The following is a 25137-nucleotide window of genomic DNA, read 5'->3' as shown; positions in this document are numbered from 1 at the left end:
TTCCAAGCATAGGCAGACCACAGTAGTCACAATGCTAATAGAACAGCACCAGTGGTAAAACTGTCAAACTTAGTTTTGGTGTAACATTGTGTCCAGCTTAACCTGCAAAAATGTCTCTTCCTGCCTTTCCTACAGCTCAGTTGGTCTTTATCAAGTTTGGCAGTGATACCCTCTTCTCCAGCCAAAAAGCCTTTTACATTTCTGCCACTTTTCCCTCATAGCACCTGCACTTTTGTCAAGTTAAGCATAAATTATACGTAAGCATTTTCCTACTTTTGTGTCCTTGAAGAGTTTTGCTTTCTGGTATGTGTGTGAGGGTAAAGTGTGTATATGTGTGTGTGCATATGTGTATGTGTACCTGTATCGTCCCATCCTCTCGTCCCAGCCCCACGGCTGAGGTCTGTGAGCAGATAGCAGTGCAGCGTATACGAGACTTCTGGTCCTCTGACTGGAACATCACCGCTCCGGTCCTCCCATTCCTCACCTGACACACACACACTCGTCAGCCTGCTGGGTTAACACCTGTCACATCTGTAAGCGCACGCACGCACGCACGAGTTCAGCCGAGCCCTCTCACCTGCAGTCTGTTGCGGTTGTCGGCGGCGACCACGGTAATGTCACCATTGTTAAAGAGCACGTCAGAGTCCCTCTTCAGACAGACAGCCGAGGAGGTGTGGACTCTATTGGTCTCCCACACCTAACACACACACACACACACACACACACACACACACACACACACACACACACACACACACACACACACACACACACACACACACACAAAGGAATCACATTTTTTATGCCATTAAAAAGGTTAAATGGTTAAGTACAATATGTCACGAGAAGGGTTAACTGATGAAGACAGATTGGACAAATTATTGACAGACAGACAGCAGACGCGCACACACACACACACACACAGACACACACACTTACCCTGACGGTCTGGTCGTCAGAACAGGAGAGCAGTAGAGATCCGTCAGGGGAGAACTGGACTCCATGGACCCAGCTCAGATGACCACTACAGTCAGCCATCTTCTTACTGGTCTCTATGTCCCACAGCTGGAGGGAAGAGACGTATGATGTCATATCCTGCCGTATGATGGTGTAGTAGTTTGATAGGGCTATAGCCACCATGTGTGTACCTACATGGCACAGTGTAATAGTCAACAGGCTGTGTGTGTGTGTGTGTGTGTGTGTGTGTGTGTGTGTGTGTGTGTGTGTGTACCTCCACAGCATAGTGTGACAGTGCGATGGCCACCAGGTTGCTGCTGGGACAGGCGTGACAGTACTGCACCGTGCTCAGACGACTGGTCCGAATCTCCAACAACATGGCTGCCGTCTCTACATCAAACACCTGGGAACAGCAGGAGGGATCTGTCTCTACACCATAGTTATAGCTGGTGATCACTCTAGTGCAACTGCCAATATGGGGGGCACAAAATGGCTTCCATGCATTTGCTAGTGATTAGCTTGTGCATTAGCTAACTTTCTAGACATTTCTTGATGGCCCCTTGGAGGGCTCAGAGGTTGTTAGGTCGGACCATGTAGAGATCTAAAGGTGCTCTGGAGTCTTTGCTAAATGACTCAAATGTAATGTGAACTGTGAAGGACATGACAGGATGGGATTTGATGGAAGCAATATGGTAATAGCCTGATAAGCTGCTAAGTGAAGTCTCAACTGCAGGTTTTGTTATCATGAATGTTTCTGACTTTGCAGCTGTCCCATCTAGCAGAAACCACTCAGTTCTGCCTCCAGGGCAAGACTCATGACAATACATGTCAACATGCATCTCAACCATCGATGATGATTTCCATATCTTCCAACTTGGCAAAGTGTGGGATTGTGAAGGGACAAGCAGACCGAAGAAAAGAAAGGGAAACAGAAGGAGAGAAATTGAGGTGGAAAACAAAAGAGTTCCAACTGCTGTTTCTACGTGCCATAATTTTTTAAAAGTCCATCAAGCTATCTATTCTACTATCAATACTAGCCTACAAACTGACAACTCTGACATTCAACACCACTCTGACATTCAACACCACTCTGATTCCTGGAGTGGAGAGAACAGACACACAGAGACCTTTACATTTCCCAGGAGTGGGACGGCTTCATTCTCAGTCAGAACACACGCTTCTACCCTCTGATGGGCAGACAGGCCCAAATACCAAAACATGAAAGACAAGTTGTCCAGGGCATTCTCATTGCTTCACGGACAGATTGCTCTAGGCGCAGTTGCTAGACAAGAACATACCGCTAAACACAAATATATTGACAGAATTTGACAGATAGGCTACGCAGTGCATCGACACAGTGTACAACACATTATGAACACCTGCTCTTTCCATGACAGACTGACCAGGTGAATCCTGGTAAAAACCTTATTGATGTCACTTGTTAAATCCACTTCAATCAGTGTAGATGAAGGGGAGGAGACAGGTTAAAGAAGGGTTTTTAAGCCTTGAGACAATTGAAAAATGTATTGTGTATGTGTGACATTCAGAGGGTCAATGGGCAAGACAAAATATTGAAGTGCCTTTGATCGGGGTATGGTAGTAGGTGCCAGGCGCACTGGTTTATGTCAAAAACTACAACGCTGCTGGGTTTATCACAGTTTTATCAAGAATGGCCCACCACACAAAGGACATCCAGCCAACTTGACACAACTGTGGGAAGCAATGGAGTCAACATGGGCCAGCATCCCTGTGGAACACTTTGTAGAGTCGATGCCCCGACGAAATGAGGCTGTTCTGAGGGCAAGGGGGGTGCAATGTTTGTACACAATTGACGTTATGTAGTTAATGCCATAGATGTCTCAAGTTGAGGGAGTGTGCAATTGTCATGCTGACTGCAGGAATGTCCATAAGAGCTGTTGCCAGAGAATTTAATGTTCATTTCTTTACCATAAGCCGCCTCCAAAGAATTTGGCAGTACGTCCAACCGGCCTCACAACCGCAGACCACGTGTAAACACGCCAGCCCAAGACCTTCGCATTCGGCTTCTTCCCCTGCGGGATCGTCTGAGACCAGCCACCCGGACAGCTGATGAAACTGTGGGTTTGCACAACCGAAGAATTTCTGCACAAACTGTCAGAAACCGTCTCAGGGAAGCTCATCTGCGTGCTTGTTGTCCACAGCCACAACATTCCACAGGACACAATCAACAGCCTGATCAATTCTATGCAAAGGAGATGTGTCGTGCTGCATGAAGCAAATGGTGGTCACACCAGATACTGACTGGTTTTCTGATCCACTCCCTACTCTTCTTTTTAAGGTATCTGTGACCAACAGATACATATCTGTATTCACAGTCATGTGAAATCTATAGATTAGGAACAAATTTATTTATTTCAATTGACTGATTTCCTTTTATGAACTGTAACTCAGTAAAATCTTTGAAATTGTTGCATGTTGCGTTTCTATTTTTGTTCAGTGTAGTATTAGCCATAGCATGAGCATTAGCTCATGTCCCCCAGTTACCGAAGTCCATTCAACATTCTGCCAGCTCCTACTCTGATGAATCGCAACATGCTAAACAAATCTGGTCCGAGTCATGGAGCTCCGCCAGGGGACCACCCCTCAGTCCCTGTGCCCACGCCACGGCCCCATGCCAGCCTGACAGAGCAGAGCAGAGGCTTACTCACTCAGCAGGGGAGGGCTGGCTCTTCAACACTCACAAAGACTGCGTTCCTGGCAGCACAGATGATGGTCCTGCCGTCTGCTGACCAGGTGCTGCACTTCACCATGACTGCAGTCTGCTCTCTCTGCTCCGGGAACATGTCCGCCACATCTATGGACTTCCACTCATTGGCTGAGGACACCTCCCACAGCTGAAACACACACGCAAGCACACAGGTAGGCACGCACACATGTACACATACGTGCACAGAAACACATAATCAAAAGCTTTGATTTGGGAATTCTAAATTCCAACAGAACAAAGTGTATAAATCAATATCAAATATTTCAATGCCCTTGGACACGGGAAAAATGGGTCACCTTTTTTTAACACAAATGCTACCTGATTCAAAGTATGATTCAAAGTACACCCTCACACATAGGTACGTACAATTAATGTTGTTAAATACATACTAGTAGTCTACACCTAAATGAAAAACCTTTATCTATATTTGCTAATATAAAACACACAAAGCCATAGGTGGTGACTATGCCCCGCCCACCTTCAGGGTTCCGTCGCTGGAAGAGGTGGAGAGGTAGGCATCATCAGGGGAGAAACAGCAGTGATTGACAGGCTCCAAATGACCAAACATGGTGTTCTGGGAGGAGGGTTTATTGATGTTCCACAGCTAGACAGAGAGAGAGGGTGGGAGATATATACTGCTCAAAAAAATAAAGGGAACACTTAAACAACACATCCTAGATCTGAATGAGAGAAATAATCTTATTAAATACTTTTTTCTTTACATAGTTGAATGTGCTGACAACAAAATCACACAAAAATAATCAATGGAAATCCAATTTATCAACCCATGGAGGTCTGGATTTGGAGTCACACTCAAAATTAAAAGTGGAAAACCACACTACAGGCTGATCCAACTTTGATGTGATGTCCTTAAAACAAGTCAAAATGAGGCTCAGTAGTGTGTGTGGCCTCCACGTGCCTGTATGACCTCCCTACAACGCCTGGGCATGCTCCTGATGAGGTGGCGGATGGTCTCCTGAGGGATCTCCTCCCAGACCTGGACTAAAGCATCCGCCAACTCCTGGACAGTCTGTGGTGCAACGTGGCGTTGGTGGATGGAGCGAGACATGATGTCCCAGATGTGCTCAATTGGATTCAGGTCTGGGGAACGGGCGGGCCAGTCCATAGCATCAATGCCTTCCTCTTGCAGGAACTGCTGACACACTCCAGCCACATGAGGTCTCGCATCGTCTTGCATTAGGAGGAACCCAGGGCCAACCGCACCAGCATATGGACTCACAAGGGGTCTGAGGATCTCATCTTGGTACCTAATGGCAGTCAGGCTACCTCTGGCGAGCACATGGAGGGCTGTGCGGCCCCCCAAAGAAATGCCACCCCACACCATGACTGACCCACCGCCAAACCGGTCATGCTGGAGGATGTTGCAGGCAGCAGAACGTTCTCCACGGCGTCTCCAGACTCTGTCACGCCTGTCACGTGCTCAGTGTGAACCTGCTTTCATCTGTGAAGAGCACAGGGCGCCAGTGGCGAATTTGCCAATCTTGGTGTTCTCTGGCAAATGCCAAACGTCCTGCACGGTGTTGGGCTGTAAGCACAACCCCCACCTGTGGACGTCGGGCCCTCATACCACCCTCATGGAGTCTGTTTCTGACCGTTTGAGCAGACACATGCACATTTGTGGCCTGCTGGAGGTCATTTTGGCAGTGCTCCTCCTGCTCCTCCTTGCACAAAGGCGGAGGTAGCGGTCCTGCTGCTGGGTTGTTGCCCTCCCACGGCCTCCTCCACGTCTCCTGATGTACTGGCCTGTCTCCTGGTAGCGCCTCCATGCTCTGGACACTACGCTGACAGACACAGCAAACCTTCTTGCCATAGCTCGCATTGATGTGCCATCCTGGATGAGCTGCACTACCTGAGCCACTTGTGTGGGTTGTAGACTCCGTCTCATGCTACCACTAGAGTGAAAGCACCGCCAGCATTCAAAAGTGACCAAAACATCAGCCAGGAAGCATAGGAACTGAGAAGTGGTCTGTGGTCCCCACCTGCAGAACCACTCCTTTATTGGGGGTGTCTTGCTAATTGCCTATAATTTCCACCTGTTGTCTATTCCATTTGCACAACAGCATGTGACATTTATTGTCAATCAGTGTTGCTTCCTAAGTGGACAGTTTGATTTCACAGAAGTGAAACGTGACACTTGGAGTTACATTGTGTTGTTTAAGTGTGAGCAGTATATATATAAAACCATGAAGTAGGCCATCCACATTTTCTGCACTCTGGATATAAGAGATGTATGTATGTATGTATGTATGTATGTATGTATGTATGTATGTATGTATGTATGTATGTATACACACACATCTCCCACCATAATATATATATATATATATATCTTATAGCCAGAGTGCAGAAAATGTGGCCTACTTCATGGTTTTAAAAATCACACACACAGACACACAACAGAAACAGGCACACACACACACACACACACACACACACAGAACAGACACACAGGCTCACCTTGGTGTTCAAGAACTTGTCGTTGGAACAGGTGGCCAGTAGGAGGCGTCGACGTGTGTTGGTGAACTGACAGTGGTTGACCTGCTCCTCGTGTTCCTCCTCAAACATCCTCATCAGAGTCCCACGCTCCACGTTCCAAACCTGGCACACAACACAGATACTGTACTTACACAGATATACAACTATTTTATTTGCTTTCCAAACCTGACACACAACACAGATTAGAGACAGACAAACGACTTCCGTCTGTAGAAGTCGGGTTGTCAGGTAAGTCTGTCTGAAGTCTGTCCAAAGTTTGAATGGCAGAGTGGAGGGTTCCACACCATACCTTGACCTTCCTATCACTGGAGCAGGTTGCTAGGAGACGGTCATCTGGAGAGAAGGCGCAGCAGAGCACCTCATCGTCGTGGGCTTGGATCTCCAGCATCTTCTCCCCAGAGGTGCTCTTAAACACCTGGAGACGCACACAGGGTAGAGTTTATAGAGGACACCCACTCACACAAACAGGGATGTGTGGGATATACAGTGGGTGAAGATTTATTTTTAAAAAATGTGTGTCTTACTCGCAGTGTCTTGCTGGAGCCACAGGAGGCGATCTTGGTGCCGTCGTGGGAGAAGCAGGCAGCGTAGATGGACCCCTGGTGGGGCTGGACCACCAGACGAGACAGGCTCTTCAGACTACTTTTGTTCCTGGAACGAGAACGTGAGCATGAGGGGATGTTAGAGGAAGTTGAACATCAGGGAATGAGACTGAAACTTAGAGTGAGGGTCATAGAGTTGGAGTCATAGAGTTGGATAGAGGGCATTTACAATGGCTTCTGTTTTAGCATGGGCAGTGCCACTGACACTACGCTAAAACAGGCTTTGTGGTAATTGCAACACAAAACCAACTCTATGGTTAGGGTATGGTTGACTGGGGAATGGAATGCATAAGGGCTAGGGAGTAAGAGGTAGGGGTCAATACTGTACACACCGATTAAGGAGTGAGTACGCTTATAAGCACATGAGCAGTGTGTATGGGCCTACTACTGACATCCAGTCAAGGTAGAGTCCCCCTCTGGTGGCCCTCTCCTGCGCCTGCAGCAGGGCCTGGCGGTACACCTCAGAGGAGTCTGGCTGGGACAGGGCCAGCTGCACTACGTCAGGGAACGGACGCTGCTCCAACTGGTGGCCGTTCAGAGACAGGAACTCCTGGAAGTGGCCCCGCACCTCGCTGTTCTGGGGGGACCATAAAAAGAGACTCACAGCGAGGATGTGACAAACGGGGTGTTTCAAAACCATGAGGGGAATTGAACAAGTACACACCGCGGGAGAAAGGAGAGATTGGAACAAAACAATTGTATTCACAGGCATGAAACGAGTAACTGTTTCTTGCATTGACATTTCTACATTGTAGTCATTTAGCAGACGCTCTTATCCAGAGAGACTTACAGGAGCAATTAGGGTTAAGTGCCTTGCTCAAGGGCACAAGGACAAATTGTTCACCTAGTCGGCCCAGGAATTCAAACCAGCAACGTTTTGGTTACTGGCCCAATGCTCTTAACCGCTAGGCCACCATTGACTTACGAGGAATTGATACCAACCGCAAGATCTGAAAACCAAATCAAATGAGGATAGAACAGGGTACACTGAGTTCCTCACTGAACTTGGTGTTGATCAAATGCTGACCTCTTTGTCCAGTATGGCGCCGTACTCCACATAGTCATTGATGAGATGAGCCGGTCCCATAATCTGAGCCTTAGTTCTGACCCAGTCCAGAGAGAACATCAGAGAGCACAACTCCTAAAGGGAGAGAGGGGGGGAAGAGGGGAGAGAAGGAAGGGAGGGGTGTAAGGGTAACAGAAAAAGAGGGAGAGGGGGGGGAAGAGGGGAGAGAAGGAAGGGAGGGGTGTAAGGGTAACAGAAAGAGAGACAGAAAGACGTTAGCGACTTGTGCTTGTCTGGCGAAGGCCTCCATCATACAGAGTGGTGCTTTTATCTCCATCAGACTGTTGAACAGCCATCACACCATCTCCTGTAGCAAGACGCAAAGATAGACTCGCTCACAAAACACACACTAGCTCTCACTCACACACCAGCTCAAACTCACACACCAGCTCAAACAAAACACACACTCACACCAGCTCTCACACACCAGCTCTCTCTCACACACCAGCTCTCTCTCACACTCCAGCTCAAACTCACACACCAGCTCAAACACCAGCTCAAACAAGCTCAAACTCACACAAGCTCAAACACAAGCTCTGAAAGTGTTGTTTGGGTTGTTAATTGGATTTAGTTTTTGATTATTTGTGTACCTGTTAGGAGCTAGTAACACAAGCATTTCCCTGCACCCGCTAAACATCTGCTAAACTGTGTACGCGACCCAAAAATGTTGACTTGATTTAGATGTGTGGGTTGTGTGTGCGTGTACCTGTGTGAGGTTGGCCTTGGCCATGTGGTAGGTGAGGAATCTGAACCAGTAGAGGCACTCTTCATCTCCTGAGGTGGGGGGACCCTGGCTGTAGCGCTGCTGGTACTGACGCACCACCTTGGTGTGGAGGCTCTGGAACACACACACACACACACACACACACACACACACACACACACACACACACACTTGTTCAAATACATACCATATTATAAACTGGGTGGTTTTAACGCCCTGAATGCTGATTGGTTGACAGCCGTGGTATAACAGACCATATAGCACAGATATGACAAAACATTTATTTTAACTGCTTTAATTACATTGGTAACCAGTTTATAATAGCAATAAGGCACCTCAGGGGTTTGTGATATATGGCCAATATACCACAGCGAAGGGCTGTTCTTAAGCACGACGCAACACGGAGTGCCTGGACACAGCCCTTAGCCATGGTATATTGGCCATATATCACAAACCCCTCAGACCTTATTGCTTAATTATAGTAGATTGATGTCCCAATAATGCAGGGCATAGAAGACATGAGTCTAACTGATTCATTCTATAAGCGACTGTCTAGTTTTCCAAATTCTATGTACATTGATTATCTAGAAGACAGTGTTTTCCTTATATTGGATTTCAGAAAATATTAATTAATTCCAACACATTTGACAAAAGTTAACAAACATCAAACTTTAGATATATTTCAAAATGGCCACCAGCATACATAACAACCCTATGTAAATGAAGGTAGAGGTGTGTATGTTGGAGTCAGTGGAGGCTGCTGAGGGGAGGACGGCTCATAATAATGGCTGGAATGGAGTGTTTAATACCATTCCATTCACTCCATTCGGAACATTATCATGAGTCGTCCTCCTCTCAGCAGCCTCAACTGGTTGGAGTGTATGAGACCCACTTCTAGACCAGAGCGGTTCATCTCAGCCAGGAAGTCCAGCTGGAGGTCGTGGAGGTAGTAGAGGTAGGGCCGGTGGTGACAGTCACGGAACAGTAGGGACTTGTTCACAAAGTCCTGGAGAACGTCCTCCACCTCCTCCGGTTCTAGATCCCACAGAACCGACAGAACCTGCAGGCAGAGGAACATGGAAGACACAGATTGGTGATGGCACCTTAATTGGGGAGGACTGGCTCATAGTAATGGCTGAACGCTATTCCAGACATTATTATGAGCCATCCTCCCCTCAGCAACCTCCTTTGATGGAAGAACAGGCTTCAATTCAGAGACAACGACCTGTTTCCTTGTCATTTCTGATCTCTTATTATCTTATTCCCTCCTTCTTTCCACAAGGACAGCTCACAATGTCTCCATGGGTTGTGAATACTTTTTGGCTGAAGGTGGCAGACAGCCTTACCCTAACCTACTGTAGCCTAGCTTATTTTAGCCTAACCTGACCTAACCAAGCCTAGCCGAATCTAACCTTTCCTACCCAAGCCTAACCATGATCCCCCCCGGCCAGTCTGACCTTGGCAGGTACTTTGACGTCCTTCTCCAGCACGGTGAGGTCAATGTACAGCTCCCTGTGTTCCTCAGACAGGACCTGGATGCTGGCAGCCATGGCCTGGTCAAGGGCATCGTAGTCATACGAAGACGACTTACGGATACGCTTGAACTTCTTCTGCTGGAGCGTGTGCAGGTAGTAGGCCCAGCGGTCCGGGAACTCCCGCAGCAGGGCCCCGATTAGGGACACCACCAAGGGGGAGCCTGGGGAAGAAAGGAGGGTAGAGGGGTTTAGGTAGGCTGGTTGATTGTGCCAAGAGTTTTATAGTTTAAGAGTTGAGATGTATCAAAACTAATAAATACAAATGTCATTTCTGTTAATTAATGTATTGAATTTAAAATTTCACTAATTGAAATTGAATTTCATGATTTAGTATGGAATTCTACAAGTCGTTGAAGGTTAACAGAATTTTCAGTGGGCATTAAGGGCTCCTTTTCACAGAAGTCTATGCTCTGACTAATTTGACTATCAGTTTTTTGACTCAAACAAAAACAGGCTAACAGCCTCATACCAGCAGGACATCAGTCAAATGAGTAAGAGAGAACTGAACATAACCACTATACAAATAAGGCTATAAAAAGACATGAATAGGTGTTTTGTGAAACCCATTGTTCTGACAGAGAAATAGGGCCTGCCCTACAGAGAAAGATGCAGCTGAATGCAGAGGATCCACAGTACACCAGGTCAAGACCTGATGAAGACAGCTAGCTCAAAATATTGGTTTCTTTTTTTATTAATCTTTTGTCATGGAGAAGAAAGTGCTGATTGTGTTTTTCTCAGGTCAGTGTCTTTATTATGATATTTAAAATATATATATATTTTATTACAATGTATTTACGATTACATATCTGCAGCCAGCACATTTGTGTTCCAACCCAACACTATCACAAATAATCAATGAACCATCAAGCCCTTGAGAAGTTGAATCTGCTAAAGTGCAACACTTTTAGATAGAGTTAAAATGTGAATATTAGTAGTTTAAGAAATAGTAATAAGATGAGTTTTTCTACCTCTGGGTAGAAGGGTCTATATTATTAATGTTGCAGCCTCTGGGTAGAAGGGTAGATATTATTAATGTTGCAGCCTCTGGGTAGAAGGGTCTATATTATTAATGTTGCAGCCTCTGGGTAGAAGGGTTTATATTATTAATGTTGCAGCCTCTGGGTAGAAGGGTAAATATTATTAATGTTGCAGCATCTGGGTAGAAGGGTAGATATTATTAATGTTGCAGCCTCTGGGTAGAAGGGTAGATATTATTAATGTTGCAGCCTCTGGGTAGAAGGGTAGATATTATTAATGTTGCAGCCTCTGGGTAGAAGGGTCTATATTATTAATGTTGCAGCCTCTGGGTAGAAGGCTCTATATTATTAATGTTGCAGCCTCTGGGTAGAAGGCTCTATATTATTAATGTTGCAGCCTCTGGGTAGAAGGGTCTATATTATTAATGTTGCAGCCTCTGGGTAGAAGGGTCTATATTATTAATGTTGCAGCCTCTGGGTAGAAGGGTAGATATTATTAATGTTGCAGCCTCTGGGTAGAAGGGTAGATATTATTAATGTTGCAGCCTCTGGGTAGAAGGGTCTATATTATTAATGTTGCAGCCTCTGGGTAGAAGGCTCTATATTATTAATGTTGCAGCCTCTGGGTAGAAGGGTCTATATTATTAATGTTGCAGCCTCTGGGTAGAAGGGTAGATATTATTAATGTTGCAGTCTGGGTATAAGGGTAAATATTATTAATGTTGCAGCCTCTGGGTAGAAGGGTAGATATTATTAATGTTGCTGCCCTTGAGGCAGTTACTTGAAATGACAATGCACCTCTTCACAGGGCTCTTCACACTATCCTCTTGTCAGTATCACTATGTAACGGACCCTAAAAACTGGACTGAAGCACAAAGGTACTGCAGAGAGAAGTACACGGACCTGGCCACCGTAAGCAACATGGAGGATACGAACAGACTGAACCACTCGACTCTAGACAGCGGTTATGATGGCGCAGTGTGGATAGGACTGAGGAAGGGACAGTATTTCAGGTGGCAGTGGTCTCTGGCAGATATAGACTACTATAGTGAGGGACAGACTGAGTTTAGTACTTTTTGGGACACAGACCAATCAGGTAATTTGAATGAAGATTGCGGTGTCGTGTACAATTCTGGAAAATGGCACGACTATCCCTGCACTACTCAAATCCCTTCAGTGTGCTACGACGGTGAGTGACATACTACATGTATTCTAGTTAAAACACACTAACCTGGTAACACCAGCGGACACTAGCATCACATACAGTGAGGGAAAAAAGTATTTGATCCCCTGCTGATTTTGTACGTTTGCCCACTGACAAAGAAATGATCAGTCTATAATTTTAATGGTAGGTTTATTTGAACAGTGAGAGACAGAATAACAACAACAAAAATCCAGAAAAATGCATGTCAAAAATGTTATAAACTGATTTGCATTTTAATGAGGGAAATAAGTATTTGACCCCCTCTCAATCAGAATGATTTCTGTCTCCCAGGTGTCTTATACAGGCAATGAGCTGAGATTAGGAGCACACTCTTAAAGGGAGTGCTCCTAATCTCAGCTTGTTACCTGTATAAAAGACACCTGTCCACAGAAGCAATCAATCAATCAGATTCCAAATTCTCCACCATGGCCAAGACCAAAGAGCTCTCCAAGGATGTCAGGGACAAGATTGTAGACCTACACAAGGCTGGAATGGGCTACAAAACCATCGCCAAGCAGCTTGGTGAGAAGGTGACAACAGTTGGTGCGATTATTCGCAAATGGAAGAAACACAAAAGAACTGTCAATCTCCCTCGGCCTGGGGCTCCATGCAAGATCTCACCTCGTGGAGTTGCAATGATCATGAGAACGGTGAGGAATCAGCCCAGAACTACACGGGAGGATCTTGTCAATGATCTCAAGGCAGCTGGGACCATAGTCACCAAGAAAACAATTGGTAACACACTACGCCGTGAAGGACTGAAATCCTGCAGCGCCCGCAAGGTCCCCCTGCTCAAGAAAGCACATATACAGGCCCGTCTGAAGTTGTCCTCTGAATCATTCAGATGTTCATTGGCAAACTGGGTGAAAGTGTTGTGGTCAGATGAGACCAAAATGGAGCTCTTTGGCATCAACTCAACTTACCGTGTTTGGAGGAGGAGGAATGCTGCCTATGATCCCAAGAACACCATCCCCACCGTCAAACATGGAGGTGGAAACGTTATGCTTTGGGGGTGTTTTTCTGCTAAGGGGACAGGACAACTTCGCCGCATCAAAGGGACGATGGACGGGGCCATGTACCGTCAAATCTTGGGTGAGAACCTCCTTCCCTCAGCCAGGGCATTGTAAATGGGTCGTGGATGGGTATTCCAGCATGACAATGACCCAAAACACACGGCCAAGGCAACAAAGGAGTGGCTCAAGAAGAAGCACATTCAGGTCCTGGAGTGGCCTAGCCAGTCTCCAGACCTTAATCCCATAGAAAATCTGTGGAGGGAGCTGAAGGTTTGAGTTGCCAAACGTCAGTCTCGAAACCTTAAGGACTTGGAGAAGCTCTGCAAAGAAGAGTGGGAGAAAATCCCTCCTGAGATGTGTGCAAACCTGGTGGCCAACTACAAGAAACGTCTGACCTCTGTGATTGCCAACAAGGGTTTTGCCACCAAGTACTAAGTTATGTTTTGCAGAGGGGTCAAATACTTATTTCCCTCATTAAAATGCAAATCATTTTAGAACATTTTTGACATGCGTTTTTCTGGATTTTTTTGTTGTTATTCTGTCTCTCTCTGTTCAAATAAACCTACCATTAAAATTATAGACTGATCATTTCTTTGTCAGTGGGCAAACGTACAAAATCAGCAGGGGATCAAATACTTTTTTCCCTCACTGTACACACAAGTTCACCAAGTAACAGATTACTGTGGGGTTATCAAGGTCGCAACGTTTGTCTTTCAAATTTCTTGTCAATTCCAAGCTTATGATTTCCAAAGGTTTATGAACTGACAACAGTTCAAACGGCACTGATCCAAACTCTGCCGGTTGCATTTGTCCCCATAGGGACTAAGTCTCCAGCTGGACATTTCTTAATGGTTCAACAGCCAATGACCTGGAGGGAGGCTCAGCGCTACTGCAGAAAGCACCACACAGACCTGGCCAGTGTGAGGAACCAGGCTGAGAACAAAGAGATCTGTAACGTGGCCGGGAGTAGTGCCGTGTGGATCGGCCTGTTCAAAGACACCTGGGAATGGTCGGACCAGAGTAACTCCTCGTTCAGATACTGGGTCGACAGAGAACTGAACGAGTCCTGCGCTGCTTGGAATCGTAGTACCTCAGGCCAATGGATAGACAGAGAATGTCTGAAGGAATTTCCCTTCGTTTGCTACGGTAGTAAGTTAAGATCTCTTATTGTGCCGCCGAACTCATCTCGTTAAATGGGCTATTGATTTGGAATAACTGTCCACACAGATTTAAATATGTAACATTCTTGTATGTAATGGTGACTGTTCATCTTAACTGTATATATAACCAACCACCCTGCGTCATGGGTTTTGCATTTTGTGGAGTTTAATTTGACTACCTTGACAATGTGTCTTTCGACATTCAGGTCCCCAAAGCTAAATTACCATGAAAAGGCTACATTATAGAATTACCCACTATTATAGAATTATGAATTATTTCAATTGGTGGTTTGAATTTCCAATTCATTCCCTGCTGAGAAGGGTTTATCTGTGTATGTGTTAGACCCAAGACCCCCAACAGTCAAGAAGATGCAGGTAGTGAGAATGACCCCAGACCCAAACATGAACCTGAATGATGCTAAGGTGAGGGAGGCCATTTTACAGCAGGTGAGTCTCACCCTCTTCATTTATAGATTTTTATCTTAATTTAACCATGTATGCCAGTTAACCCTTTACACTTTATTTTTTTAATTTAACTAGGCAAGTCAGTTAAGAACAAATTCTTATTTTCAATGACGGCCTAGGAACATTGGGTTAACTGCCTTGTTCAGGGGCAGAATGTTTGGATCGTTTACGGGTTCAAAGTGGCAGATTTTATGCCCACCTGACCCAGATTGCGATTTATAAATGGGCCATTTTTGGATTGCGTAAACAACAGTAATTGTGTGAAGGTGGGATGCAGGGTCGTGTTCCAAACAAAACAACTACAAATTTGCTTGCTCTACTTCCTCAACAGCACCGCTAGGAGAGCTAAAAAAAGCACTTTATATTTGAACACTCTTCTTTGAGTCATAAAAGTGCATTGGAATGACTTAGGAAGTGTGCACACTGTGGAGAGGTGTGTGTCCACTTGGAGACACCAGTTAGTCCTCTCACTCAAACCCTTGTAATTGTTTTGTCTTATGTTGCACCTATCCCACATTTTCCAGGAATATTCTTGTCATGCTACTGGATGGATCCAGAGTATTTTCAGATTTTGCTAATAACAAATGCAGTGAAAAGTATAGTAAATGTAAAATGCACAAAAAAATCAACAGTGCAATGTTTTGATTCAGTCTTGTATCAGGTGGACTGTTGTGTCCTCAACTTTGATCAAATCCTTTTCCCATAATCTCCCAATTGTTCCCTTTCAAATTCTACCATGCTATTCATATTTCTTCTTTTAGAAACATTTAAATTTAGCCCTATCCATAAAGGCCAATTTCCCACGAGTGTAAAGGGTTAAGAATAAATTCTTATTCATAATGACTAGCTCGCTGTGAACAAGTACAGTCCACTGCTCCTTACGTTAAGAGAGTTCTCCAAGTAATGAAAAACCCTTCAAACCGTAACCGAATGCAGGTACCTACATATGGAAGCATATAGCTGCCATAATTAAATGTGTAATGCAAATTGGTTAATCATACAATGTATTAATAAATAAACCTTCAGTAAGATTAAGTGTTCAGGGCATAAATCCTGGTTCTGTTCCTCTGATAATGGAGAAAATGAAGGCCAATGGGATAACTGAAAACTTCAAACTGAGATGGAAAGAGCAGCCAGATGGAAAAGTCTTCCAGAAGGAAGAGAAGAAAGAATGTCAGAAAGAGAGAAAAAGGCGTCCGAAAAAGAAGAGCTTTGAATAGAAGCCCAGAGTTAGAGTGTGGATCGTTTGCCCCGTGCCAGCTATAATTAATGATTCCCTTCTCATCTCACATTGTACTCATTTATCATGAACCATTATTAAATATCATAATTAAGTGATAATGCCCGAGAAGCCGGTGTTTGGAGGATATATTGGCATGGGTGTTGTTAGGCCTGAGACGAAGTCAAGAGCCGGCAAACCGTGCAAATTAAATCCTCCAAACACTGGCTTCGAGGGCATTATCACTTTTATACAACGGGTTACTGACATATTCAAATAATGATTTGCATATTTTCATTAAAAACTTCATTTTGATTACCTTATTCATACTATTTCATCCTTCCAGGGTTGCTACCCAAGCCGGCTGATCGTTCGTTCTATCGGTTCGGTTGCCAGAGACGCGACCCAGTCGTTCAGTCTTCTTGTTCTGTATCTATAGATGTGACCCAGTCGTTCAGTCTTTTTGTTCTGTATCTATAGACGCGACCCAGTCATTCAGTCTTCTTGTTCTGTATCTATAGATGTGACCCAGTCGTTCAGTCTTTTTGTTCTGTATCTATAGATGTGACCCAGTCGTTCAGTCTTTTTGTTCTGTATCTATAGATGTGACCCAGTCGTTCAGTCTTTTTGTTCTGTATCTATAGATGTGACCCAGTCGTTCAGTCTTTTTGTTCTGTATCTATAGATGTGACCCAGTCGTTCAGTCTTCTTGTTCTGTATCTATAGATGTGACCCAGTCGTTCAGTCTTTTTTTTCTGTATCTATGGATGTGACCCAGTTGTTTGTTCTGAATGTTCCATAGCCATACTGGCTGGCAACGTTCTTATCCCTTGCTTGCTAGCTAGCCAACTACGTCTAACTTACAGTCACGTCAAACAGCACAGCCAGAATAACAACAGTAGCTGCATTTGTGTTTGTTTGAGCTGTTTTCTAGTGACATTTACTTGGATACATCCATAACAATGAGCTAATGATGCACAATTTCTACTGGCATAGAAAATTCTCTCTCTTGTCAGGACATTGTTGTTCAGAGGAGCCAACAACACAACTAACACAATCACTAAAAACTGAAGCTGGAAAGACTGCAAGCTAGCCCCGTTTAATTTGACCTTTTTTCAATTTACATTTATTTGTATATATTCATAAAAATGATGCCAGCTGATTGTCTTCACTGACATTTTCAACCTCTCCCTGACCGAGTCTATAATACCTACATGTTTCAAGCAGACCACCATTGTCTCTGTGCCCAAGGAAGCAAAGGTAACCTGCCTAAATGATTACCGCCCCGAAGCACTCACGTCTGTAGCCATGAATTGCATTGAAAGGCTGGTTATGGCTCACATCAACAGCATCATCCTGGATACCCTAGACCCACTCCAATTCGCATACCGTCCCAACAGATTCACAGATGATGCAATCTCTATTGCACTCCACACTGCCCTTACCCACCTGTACAAAAGGAACCCCTATGTGAGAATGCTGTTCATTGACTACAGCTCAGCGTTCAACACCATAGTGCCCACAAAGATCATCACTAAGCTAAGGACTCTGGGACTAAACACCTCCCTCTGCAACTGGATCCTGGACTTCCTGATGGGCCGCCCCCAGGTGGTGAGGGTAGGCAACAACATGTTTGCCATGGTGATCCTCAACACTGGGGCCCCTCAGAGGTGCGTGCTTAGTCCCCTCCTGTACTCCCTGTTCACCCACGACTGCGTGGTCAAACACGACTCCAACACCATCATTAAGTTTGCTGACTACACAATAGTGGTAGGCCTAATTACCGACAACAATGAGACAGCCTATAAGGAGGAGGTCAGAGACCTGGCAGTGTGATGCCAGGACGACAACAACCTCTCCCTCAATGTGAGCAAGACAAAGAAGCTGATCATGGACAACAGGAAAAGGCAGGCCGAACAGGCCCCCATTAACATCAATGGGCTGAAGTGGAGCGGGTGGAGAGTTTCAAGTTCCTTGGTGTCCACATCACCAAGAACTGACATGGTCCAAACACACCAAGACAGTTGTGAAGAGGGCATGACAATACCTTTTCCCCCTCAGGAGACTGAAAAGATTTGGCATGGGTCCCCAGATCCTCAAAAAGTTCTACAGCTGAACCATCGAGAGCATCCTGACCGGTTGCGTCACCGCCTGGTATGACAACTGCTCGGCATCTGATCGTAAGGCGCTACAGAGGGTAGTGCATACGGCCCAGTACATCACTGGGGCCAAGCTTCCTGCCATCCAGGACCTATATACTAGGCAGTGTCAGAGGAAAGCCCAAAAATGTGTCAAAGACTCCAGTCACCCAAGTCATAGACTGTTATCTCTATTACCGCACAGCAAGCGGTACCGGAGCGCCAAGTCTAGCACCAAAAACCTCCCTAACAGCTTCTACCCCCAAGCTATAAGACTGCTGAACAATTAATCAAATGGCCACCTAGACTATTTATATTGTCAACCCCCCCCCCCATTGTTTATTATCTATTATCTATGCATAGTTACTTTAAATGGTGGTAACTTGTGTAATAGACACCGGCTGGAATGTGGTTTTAACCAATCAGCTTTCAGGATTAGACCCACCCTTTGTATAATGTACTATATTCTATCCATACTATTACAGTATGTCATGGTGCTGTTTTATTTGATGTTTAATTAGCTTGTTCTCTATTTACGATCTGTTCATTATTTCTATCAATGTTTTTGGTCACTACATAATGCTTCCCAAATCCTTCATAAGAAAATGTAATACTATATTTCTCTTGAATATGTGAAATAAATTGACATTTTATTGTAAACCTGAATGGAATTTTCATTTCATTCAATACAATTTCTGTTGACACTATAGTTCCATATGTGTGTATGTGTGTGTGTGCATGTACCTTTGCACTCTCGGACAATGCTGCGGGCCTGTTCTGGGAGTCTCTGGGGTTTCCCGTTGACATACAGGGCGAGGATCTCCAAGGCCTGATCTTCCTCCAGACCACTCTCCACTGCCACCTCAGACTTAGAACCTGGACACACACACACACACACATAAATGCATGAGTGCACACACACACGCACAGTTTGAGCAGGTGCATTGAGCGTAATGTTTGAGAAGTGTTCTATAAATGAAGTCATCATTATCAGTAGTACTGTAGTAATATTAGTATTAATATCAGTGCTATTACTCATACACACCGCTGACACAGTCGGCTAGGCTTCTGTCTCGGGTGGTGAACAGTACTCGACACTGGATGTCAAAGGCCTTGATCACAGAGCTGTCCCAGATGTCATCCAGTATCAGCAACGACCTGGACGGACGGACGGACGCACACACACACAATTAAATTGACAGGAATTGGAATGGAATTAACAGAATACAATAAATCACTCCAGAGCTGAAACTTCTGAGGTCCAACTGAACGTTCGACTCATCATCAACAGCCACCATTTAGAAGGAATGGACCAACTTGAAAAGTTGGCTACCAGTCCACATCAATACACTTCAACCCTGGGGGACTGACCTGGGGTAACGACGGAGCATGAGGAAGCGTAGTCGCTCCTTGGCCTCCTCCAGAGAGCCAGGAGGCCGGTGGAGGGAGGACGAGGGGTCTTTCTCCTGGCTCTGCTGCTCCAGGCGGAAACACAGTGACTGGATCCTAACCAGCAGGTCAGACCGGTCCAGCTGGCCTATGGACAGCCAGTGGACTCCTCCTGGAAAACACTCTGGGGGGAGGGTGTCAGAAGGACCAGTGTGAGTGAGTGAGTGAGTGAGTGAGTGAGTGAGTGAGTGAGTGAGTGAGTGAGACAGGGAGAGAGAAAGACGGAGAGAGAGAGACAGATGGAGAGAGAGACAGATGGAGAGAGAGAGACAGATGGAGAGAGAGAGACAGATGGAGAGAGACAGATGGAGAGAGACAGACAGACAGATGGAGAGAGACAGATGGAGAGAGAGTACAGTCAAGAGACCAATGCGATAACGAACAGAGAAAACAGAAAGAAAGGTGGAGAGAAAGACAGAGACAGATGGAGAGAGAGAGAGATACGGAGAGAGAGTACAGTCAAGAGACCAATGCGATAACGAACAGAGAAAACAAAGAGAAAGATGGAGACAAACAGAGAGAAAAACACAGACAGACAGAACAGTTAGACCAATGTGATAACAAACAGAGAGAAAACAGAAAGTGAATGCAGACAGAGAGAAAAAGAGCCTCCTCTACATGTATTAACCCCCCTCCTGAAATGCATCTTGGGTCAGTTTGACATTTTACCCATTATTGGGCTTGGTTAGGACTGGCGGAGGAAGCTGATCCTAGATCTGTACCTTGGGAAACTTCACTCCGGAGCCACCTACCTGTGATGAGTGCGTGGTCTCGGGCTGCCTCCGCAGCCAAGACTGACTTGCCGGAGCCGGCCATGCCGAACACAGTGACCCAGCCGGGCTCCTGCAAGCGGTAGAGCTTCTCCCTGACCCGGTTCACCAGGGCTGGCCGGCTCACAAACACCACAGGTCTCTGGGGCACGCCGCCCTCACTCAGCACCGCCTGGACTGGAACAGGGTAATACAGCAAAGATGGCATTAAATATAAATGCAGTATGTTGCCAATGGAATAAACAGAGGGGTCAAACAAGGCAGATAGACAGAGAGGTGAGCTAACATACACATAGATACGCACACATACACATTCACATACAGTTGAAGACGAAAGTTTACATACACGTAGGTTGGAGTCATTAAAAGTCGTTTTTCAACCACCTCACAAATTTCTTGTTAACAAACTATAGTTTTGGCAAGTCGGTTAGGACATCTACTTTGTGCATGACACAAGTAATTTTTCCAACAATTGTTTCCAGACATATTACTTCACTGTATCTCAATTCCAGTGGGTCAGAATTTTACATACAGTAAGTTGACTGTGCCTTTAAACAGCTTGGAAAATTCCAGAAAATGATGCCATGGCTTTAGAAGCTTCTGATAGGCTAATTGACATAATTTGAGTCAATTGGAGGTGTACCTGTGGATGTATTTCAAACTCAGTGCCTCTTTGCTTGACATCATGGGAAAATCAAAAGAAATCAGACAAGACTTAAAAAAAAACAATTGTAGACCACGTTCAGCGGTACCACGTTCATCTATACAAACAATAGTACGCAAGTGTAAACACCATGGGACCACGCAGCCGTCATACCGCTCAGGAAGGAGACGCGTTCTGTCTCCTAGAGATGAACGTACTTTGGTGCGAAAAGTGAAAATCAATCCCAGAACATCAGCAAAGGGACTTGTGAAGATGCTGGAGGAAACAGGTACAAAAGTATCTATATCCAAAGTAAAAGGAGTCCTATAATCGACATAACCTGAAAGGCCAGTCAGCAAGGAAGAAGCCACTGCTCCAAAACAGCCATAAAAAAGCCAGACTACAGTTTGCAACTGCACATGGGGACAAAGATCGTACTTTTTGGAGAAACGTCCTCTGGTCTGATGAAACAAAAATAGAACTGTTTGGCCATAATGACCATCGTTATGTTTGGAGGAAAAATGGGGAGGCTTGCAAGCCGAAGAACACCATCCCAACTGTGAAGCACGGGGGTGGCAGCGTCATGTTGTGGGGGTGCTTTGCAGCAGGAGGGACTGGTGCACTTCACAAAATAGATGGCTTCATAAGGAAGGAAAATTATATGGATATATTGAAGCAACATCTGAAGACATCAGTCAGGAAGTTGAAGCTTGGTCGCAAATGGGTCTTCCAAATGGACAATGACCCCAAGCATACTTCCAAAATTGTGGCAAAATGACTTATGGACAACAAAGTCAAGCTACTGGAGTGGCCATCACAAAGCCCTGACCTCAATCCTATAGAACATTTGTGGGCAGAACTGAAAAAGCATGTGCGAGCAAGGAGGCATACAAACCTGACTCAGTTACACCAGCTCTGTCAGGAGGAATGGGACAAAATTCACCCAACTTATTGTGGGAAGCTTGTGGAAGGCAACCCGAAATGTTTGACCAAAGTTAAACAATTTAAAGGCAATGCTACCAAATACTAATTGAGTGTATGTAATCTTCTGACCCCCTGTGAATGTGATGAAAGAAATAAAAGCTGAAATAAAATCATTCTCTCTACAATTATTCTAACATTTCACATTCTTAAAATAAAGTGGTGATCCTAACTGACCTAAGACAGGGAATTTTTACTAGGATTAAATGTCAGGAGTTGTGAAAAACTGAGTGTAAATGTATTTGGCTAAGGTGTATGTAAACTTCTGACTTCAACTGTATAATATACATACAGCTCCCCTGCATATTATTTCCCTGTATCAGAAAAGGAGGGCACATCTCAGACTGCCCTAGTCTCCTGGTATTCTCCATCCTCCACCCTTTGGGGCAGCTCACCATAGCGGGTGCCCCCGTCTGAGAAGCTCTTCTCAGCCTCAGGGGAGACCAGGGGCAGGCTGTTGTGGAGCAGGCTGGCCAGGTCTCCGTAGCTCTCACGGACCAGGGCATTGTAGAAGGAGATGTAGGCCTGGTTATCCTTCCTCAGGAGCAGCTCCAGCAGGGCCGCCGCCTGCTCTTTCCTGGTGGGCTGATCGATGGAGAGAGACAATGTGAATTTTGAAACCACTTTATTGCTTTTCTTACACCGATGCAGTTCTTTCAGATGTCTGTAGTGTTAAGTGTTTAAAAAGCCCTGCAATCTCTCTGACTTTACCTCTCTCTCTCTCTCCCCCTTCCTCTCTTTCTTCCTCCCTCTCCCCCCTCCCTCCCTCCCTCTTATGAGGGTGTTTGTTTGGAATCAGGCACCCAACCACTTATACGTTTTCCCAGCACAGTGCACTCGGTTGGCTCAGTAGTGTGAAAGTTTGTTTAGAATCTGGCCCACAACCAACACTTTTATACACTTAATCATCACTACACACTTACCACTATGGACATAGGAAAGTGTATGAAAAGGGTGCTACTGTACTTCCCCACCTCCTCACCCCACCTTGCTCCTGATCCTGTCCTCCTCGTCCCCCGTCAGCACGCCGTCACTGATCATGTGATCCATCAGGTAGGAAGCCCTGATGTCCTGCTCCAGGCTGGAGCGTGACTGAAGCAGGCAGCTCCGCGCCCCTTCCTCCATCATCGCCATGCCAACGGGCCAGACCTGGTCAGACCACACAGGTGGGGTGGCTGGGCTGGAATGGTGATTGATTGGCAGGTGATGGGAACTGTGGGGAAAGGAAGTTGCATGGATGGATGTAGTATGGGCAGTACTAGCTCTGGTCCAGGGTGCTATGTGTGGCTTGAGCCTTCTTGAACAATAATATGTTGAAGGAAGCTCAAGCTGCACGTGACACCATGGACCAGAGCTAGAACAGTACTACTACTAGCACTGCTGCCTCTTAGTGACTCCTGTGCCCCCCCTAAAATAAGACTGGAAACTGATAAGAGCCCTGATAGATATACAGTATGATCCTTGTAATACTACAGTGCAATGAAATAGTTGATTATGCTGCCCTTACAAAAAAAGATTGCAGTTTTGAAATTGCAGTAAAAGTGCAGTAACTGCAGTCGACTGTGTAATTTTGGAGGCAGTATTTGCAGCAGTCTGACTGCAATATATTTCGTAAGGACAGGTGACTTTTTTCTCCATGAATGTGGTTGAGAATGGAATAAAAGTCTGACTGACTTGACCATCTAATTTGTAACAGAAAAACAACAATTGAGACTACTTTCGTTATCCATCTCCCCCATTCAGTCTGCGTGCACTGACTTGCCATATACTGCGATGATTCAACGTCGGGAACTTACCTAATTTCCAAAGTTAGCAAGTTTCCTCTTTAGAGTGAACATTGATTGTAGGCTTTTGTCAGTAAGCCAGGTTACAAGTTATATCATATATATATATATAAATAAAGTAGCTGACTGGCGTATAGCTAGCTAACTGTGCACTTGGTAGTTAACTATAACGTTACTATTTAATTTGACAGCTGTGGTACACAGCACAGTGTAACGTTAGCTAGGCGACATTCCCAATACTACACAGCAGCTGTCTGTAGTAGGCTATATAGTATTACATAACAAACGCTATTTATACGTTTATTATTTCCACAAGCACACAAACATTTTATAATATTTATAAAAACAACAGATAGGAACAACACTTTTTAACTGAAGGTGGCACATACTTCACTCGAAATAAGACTTGCCCAAGTTGTAAGGAAATGAAACAAATGAAATACAACTACTCACATGTATCTATTTGCTCGACACAGGAGCTCGCTATCCACAGTGCTCAGGATTATAATAATTTCCTTTCAAAATAATGTAATTCTGACAACAACAAAAAAAACTATTTTTTAAATGAGTAGGGTTCTTCCTGAATTATAACAAAAACAACTTCCCTCGGTCTGAAATGACCAATGCGGTGGCGTTTCGCGCTCACGTGAGAGGGTGAGATAATGTATGCTTGACTGTAACTAGGCAGATGGGAGCATGCTGCCTGGTGATACGTGACAGCTTGTTGTTCATTGTGAACTTGTAGGCCTGCAGTGCTAGCTCAGTATCTTTGGTATTTCACTTGGTAATACTGATAAGACACTTACCAGTGGCCCTAAATAGACTCAAGGTGCAAACAGCGTTCCTTTTGTCATGGCACTTAGAGTTGCATGTTTCTGCCACACTCAGAACAAAATAATGTAAATTATTAAATGGGGGGCTAAGTAATATAAATAAGTGTAGTTGCTATGCTGAAGTAGCAAAGACATAAGTACATTGGCCATAGGAAGAGAAGGTGACACTGTACAATTGATATTTCCAAATAAGATAACAGGCCACTGCGGGTTGTGCAGTAACCTGGCAACTGGACTTGAGTTCTGTATTTAGCTCTTCTGAAACCTTATTATCATCAGTGTCTTAAGATTACACGAGCAATGAGTACATTAGCCAAGGCCATAAGTACATTTATGACAGCCAGACATACCAAA

The 25137-nt window shown here is 45.0% G+C and overlaps 2 protein-coding genes across 5 annotated transcripts in view; one reads left to right on the top strand and one right to left on the bottom strand.

Moving 5' to 3' along the window:
• LOC115180292 (apoptotic protease-activating factor 1) overlaps positions 1-24539 on the bottom strand; it is a 77298-nt gene extending 52759 nt beyond the window's left edge. Inside the window, exons 1-21 of one of the 3 annotated variants that reach the window (XM_029742266.1) lie at positions 24404-24528; positions 23154-23379; positions 22562-22751; positions 20525-20719; positions 19695-19896; positions 19369-19481; positions 19068-19199; positions 10070-10308; positions 9505-9672; positions 8595-8726; positions 7850-7963; positions 7215-7399; positions 6745-6871; positions 6510-6635; positions 6182-6322; positions 4182-4307; positions 3678-3830; positions 1232-1360; positions 940-1065; positions 578-697; positions 359-484 (exon numbers count right to left, since the gene is read on the bottom strand). In XM_029742266.1, coding sequence (XP_029598126.1) covers positions 359-484; positions 578-697; positions 940-1065; positions 1232-1360; positions 3678-3830; positions 4182-4307; positions 6182-6322; positions 6510-6635; positions 6745-6871; positions 7215-7399; positions 7850-7963; positions 8595-8726; positions 9505-9672; positions 10070-10308; positions 19068-19199; positions 19369-19481; positions 19695-19896; positions 20525-20719; positions 22562-22751; positions 23154-23300 — 2991 coding nt within the window. In that variant the 5' untranslated portion in view covers positions 23301-23379; positions 24404-24528. Of the gene's footprint in view, positions 1-358; positions 485-577; positions 698-939; positions 1066-1231; positions 1361-3677; positions 3831-4181; positions 4308-6181; positions 6323-6509; positions 6636-6744; positions 6872-7214; positions 7400-7849; positions 7964-8057; positions 8196-8594; positions 8727-9504; positions 9673-10069; positions 10309-19067; positions 19200-19368; positions 19482-19694; positions 19897-20524; positions 20720-22561; positions 22752-23153; positions 23380-24403 lie in introns of those variants that run through there. The other 2 variants (XM_029742264.1, XM_029742267.1) reach the window with 2 other exon arrangements.
• On the top strand, positions 10614-15306 carry LOC115180294 (C-type mannose receptor 2). 2 transcript variants are annotated; one of them, XM_029742269.1, is made up of 4 exons: positions 10614-10885; positions 11933-12313; positions 14161-14490; positions 14845-15306. In XM_029742269.1, the coding sequence occupies exons 1-4, from the start codon at positions 10852-10854 to the stop codon at positions 14985-14987; spliced, it is 888 nt and encodes a 295-aa protein (XP_029598129.1). In that variant the 5' UTR covers positions 10614-10851; the 3' UTR covers positions 14988-15306. The 2 variants fall into 2 exon arrangements, with proteins under 2 accessions (XP_029598129.1, XP_029598128.1); XM_029742268.1 differs by lacking the exon at positions 10614-10885 and having other exon boundaries at positions 11538-12313.
• Positions 24540-25137: the final 598 nt, after the last annotated feature.

Source organism: Salmo trutta, chromosome 40 (assembly GCF_901001165.1).
Source record: "Salmo trutta chromosome 40, fSalTru1.1, whole genome shotgun sequence".
Classification (NCBI taxonomy): Eukaryota; Metazoa; Chordata; class Actinopteri; order Salmoniformes; family Salmonidae; genus Salmo; species Salmo trutta.
Note: the sequence above shows the minus strand (reverse complement) of the source record. Positions and strands in the feature narration are given on the sequence as shown.

What these genes read in the sequence shown, in the direction of transcription:
- LOC115180294 (XM_029742268.1), top strand. Translation starts at nt 11,881, where the DNA reads ATGTTGCTGCCCTTGAGGCAGTTACTTGAAATGACAATGCACCTCTTC. An exon ending in CCCTTCAGTGTGCTACGACG is followed by an intron (nt 12,314 to 14,160) that starts GTGAGTGACATA and finishes TTGTCCCCATAG; the next exon opens with GGACTAAGTCTCCAGCTGGA. An exon ending in TCCCTTCGTTTGCTACGGTA is followed by an intron (nt 14,491 to 14,844) that starts GTAAGTTAAGAT and finishes TGTATGTGTTAG; the next exon opens with ACCCAAGACCCCCAACAGTC.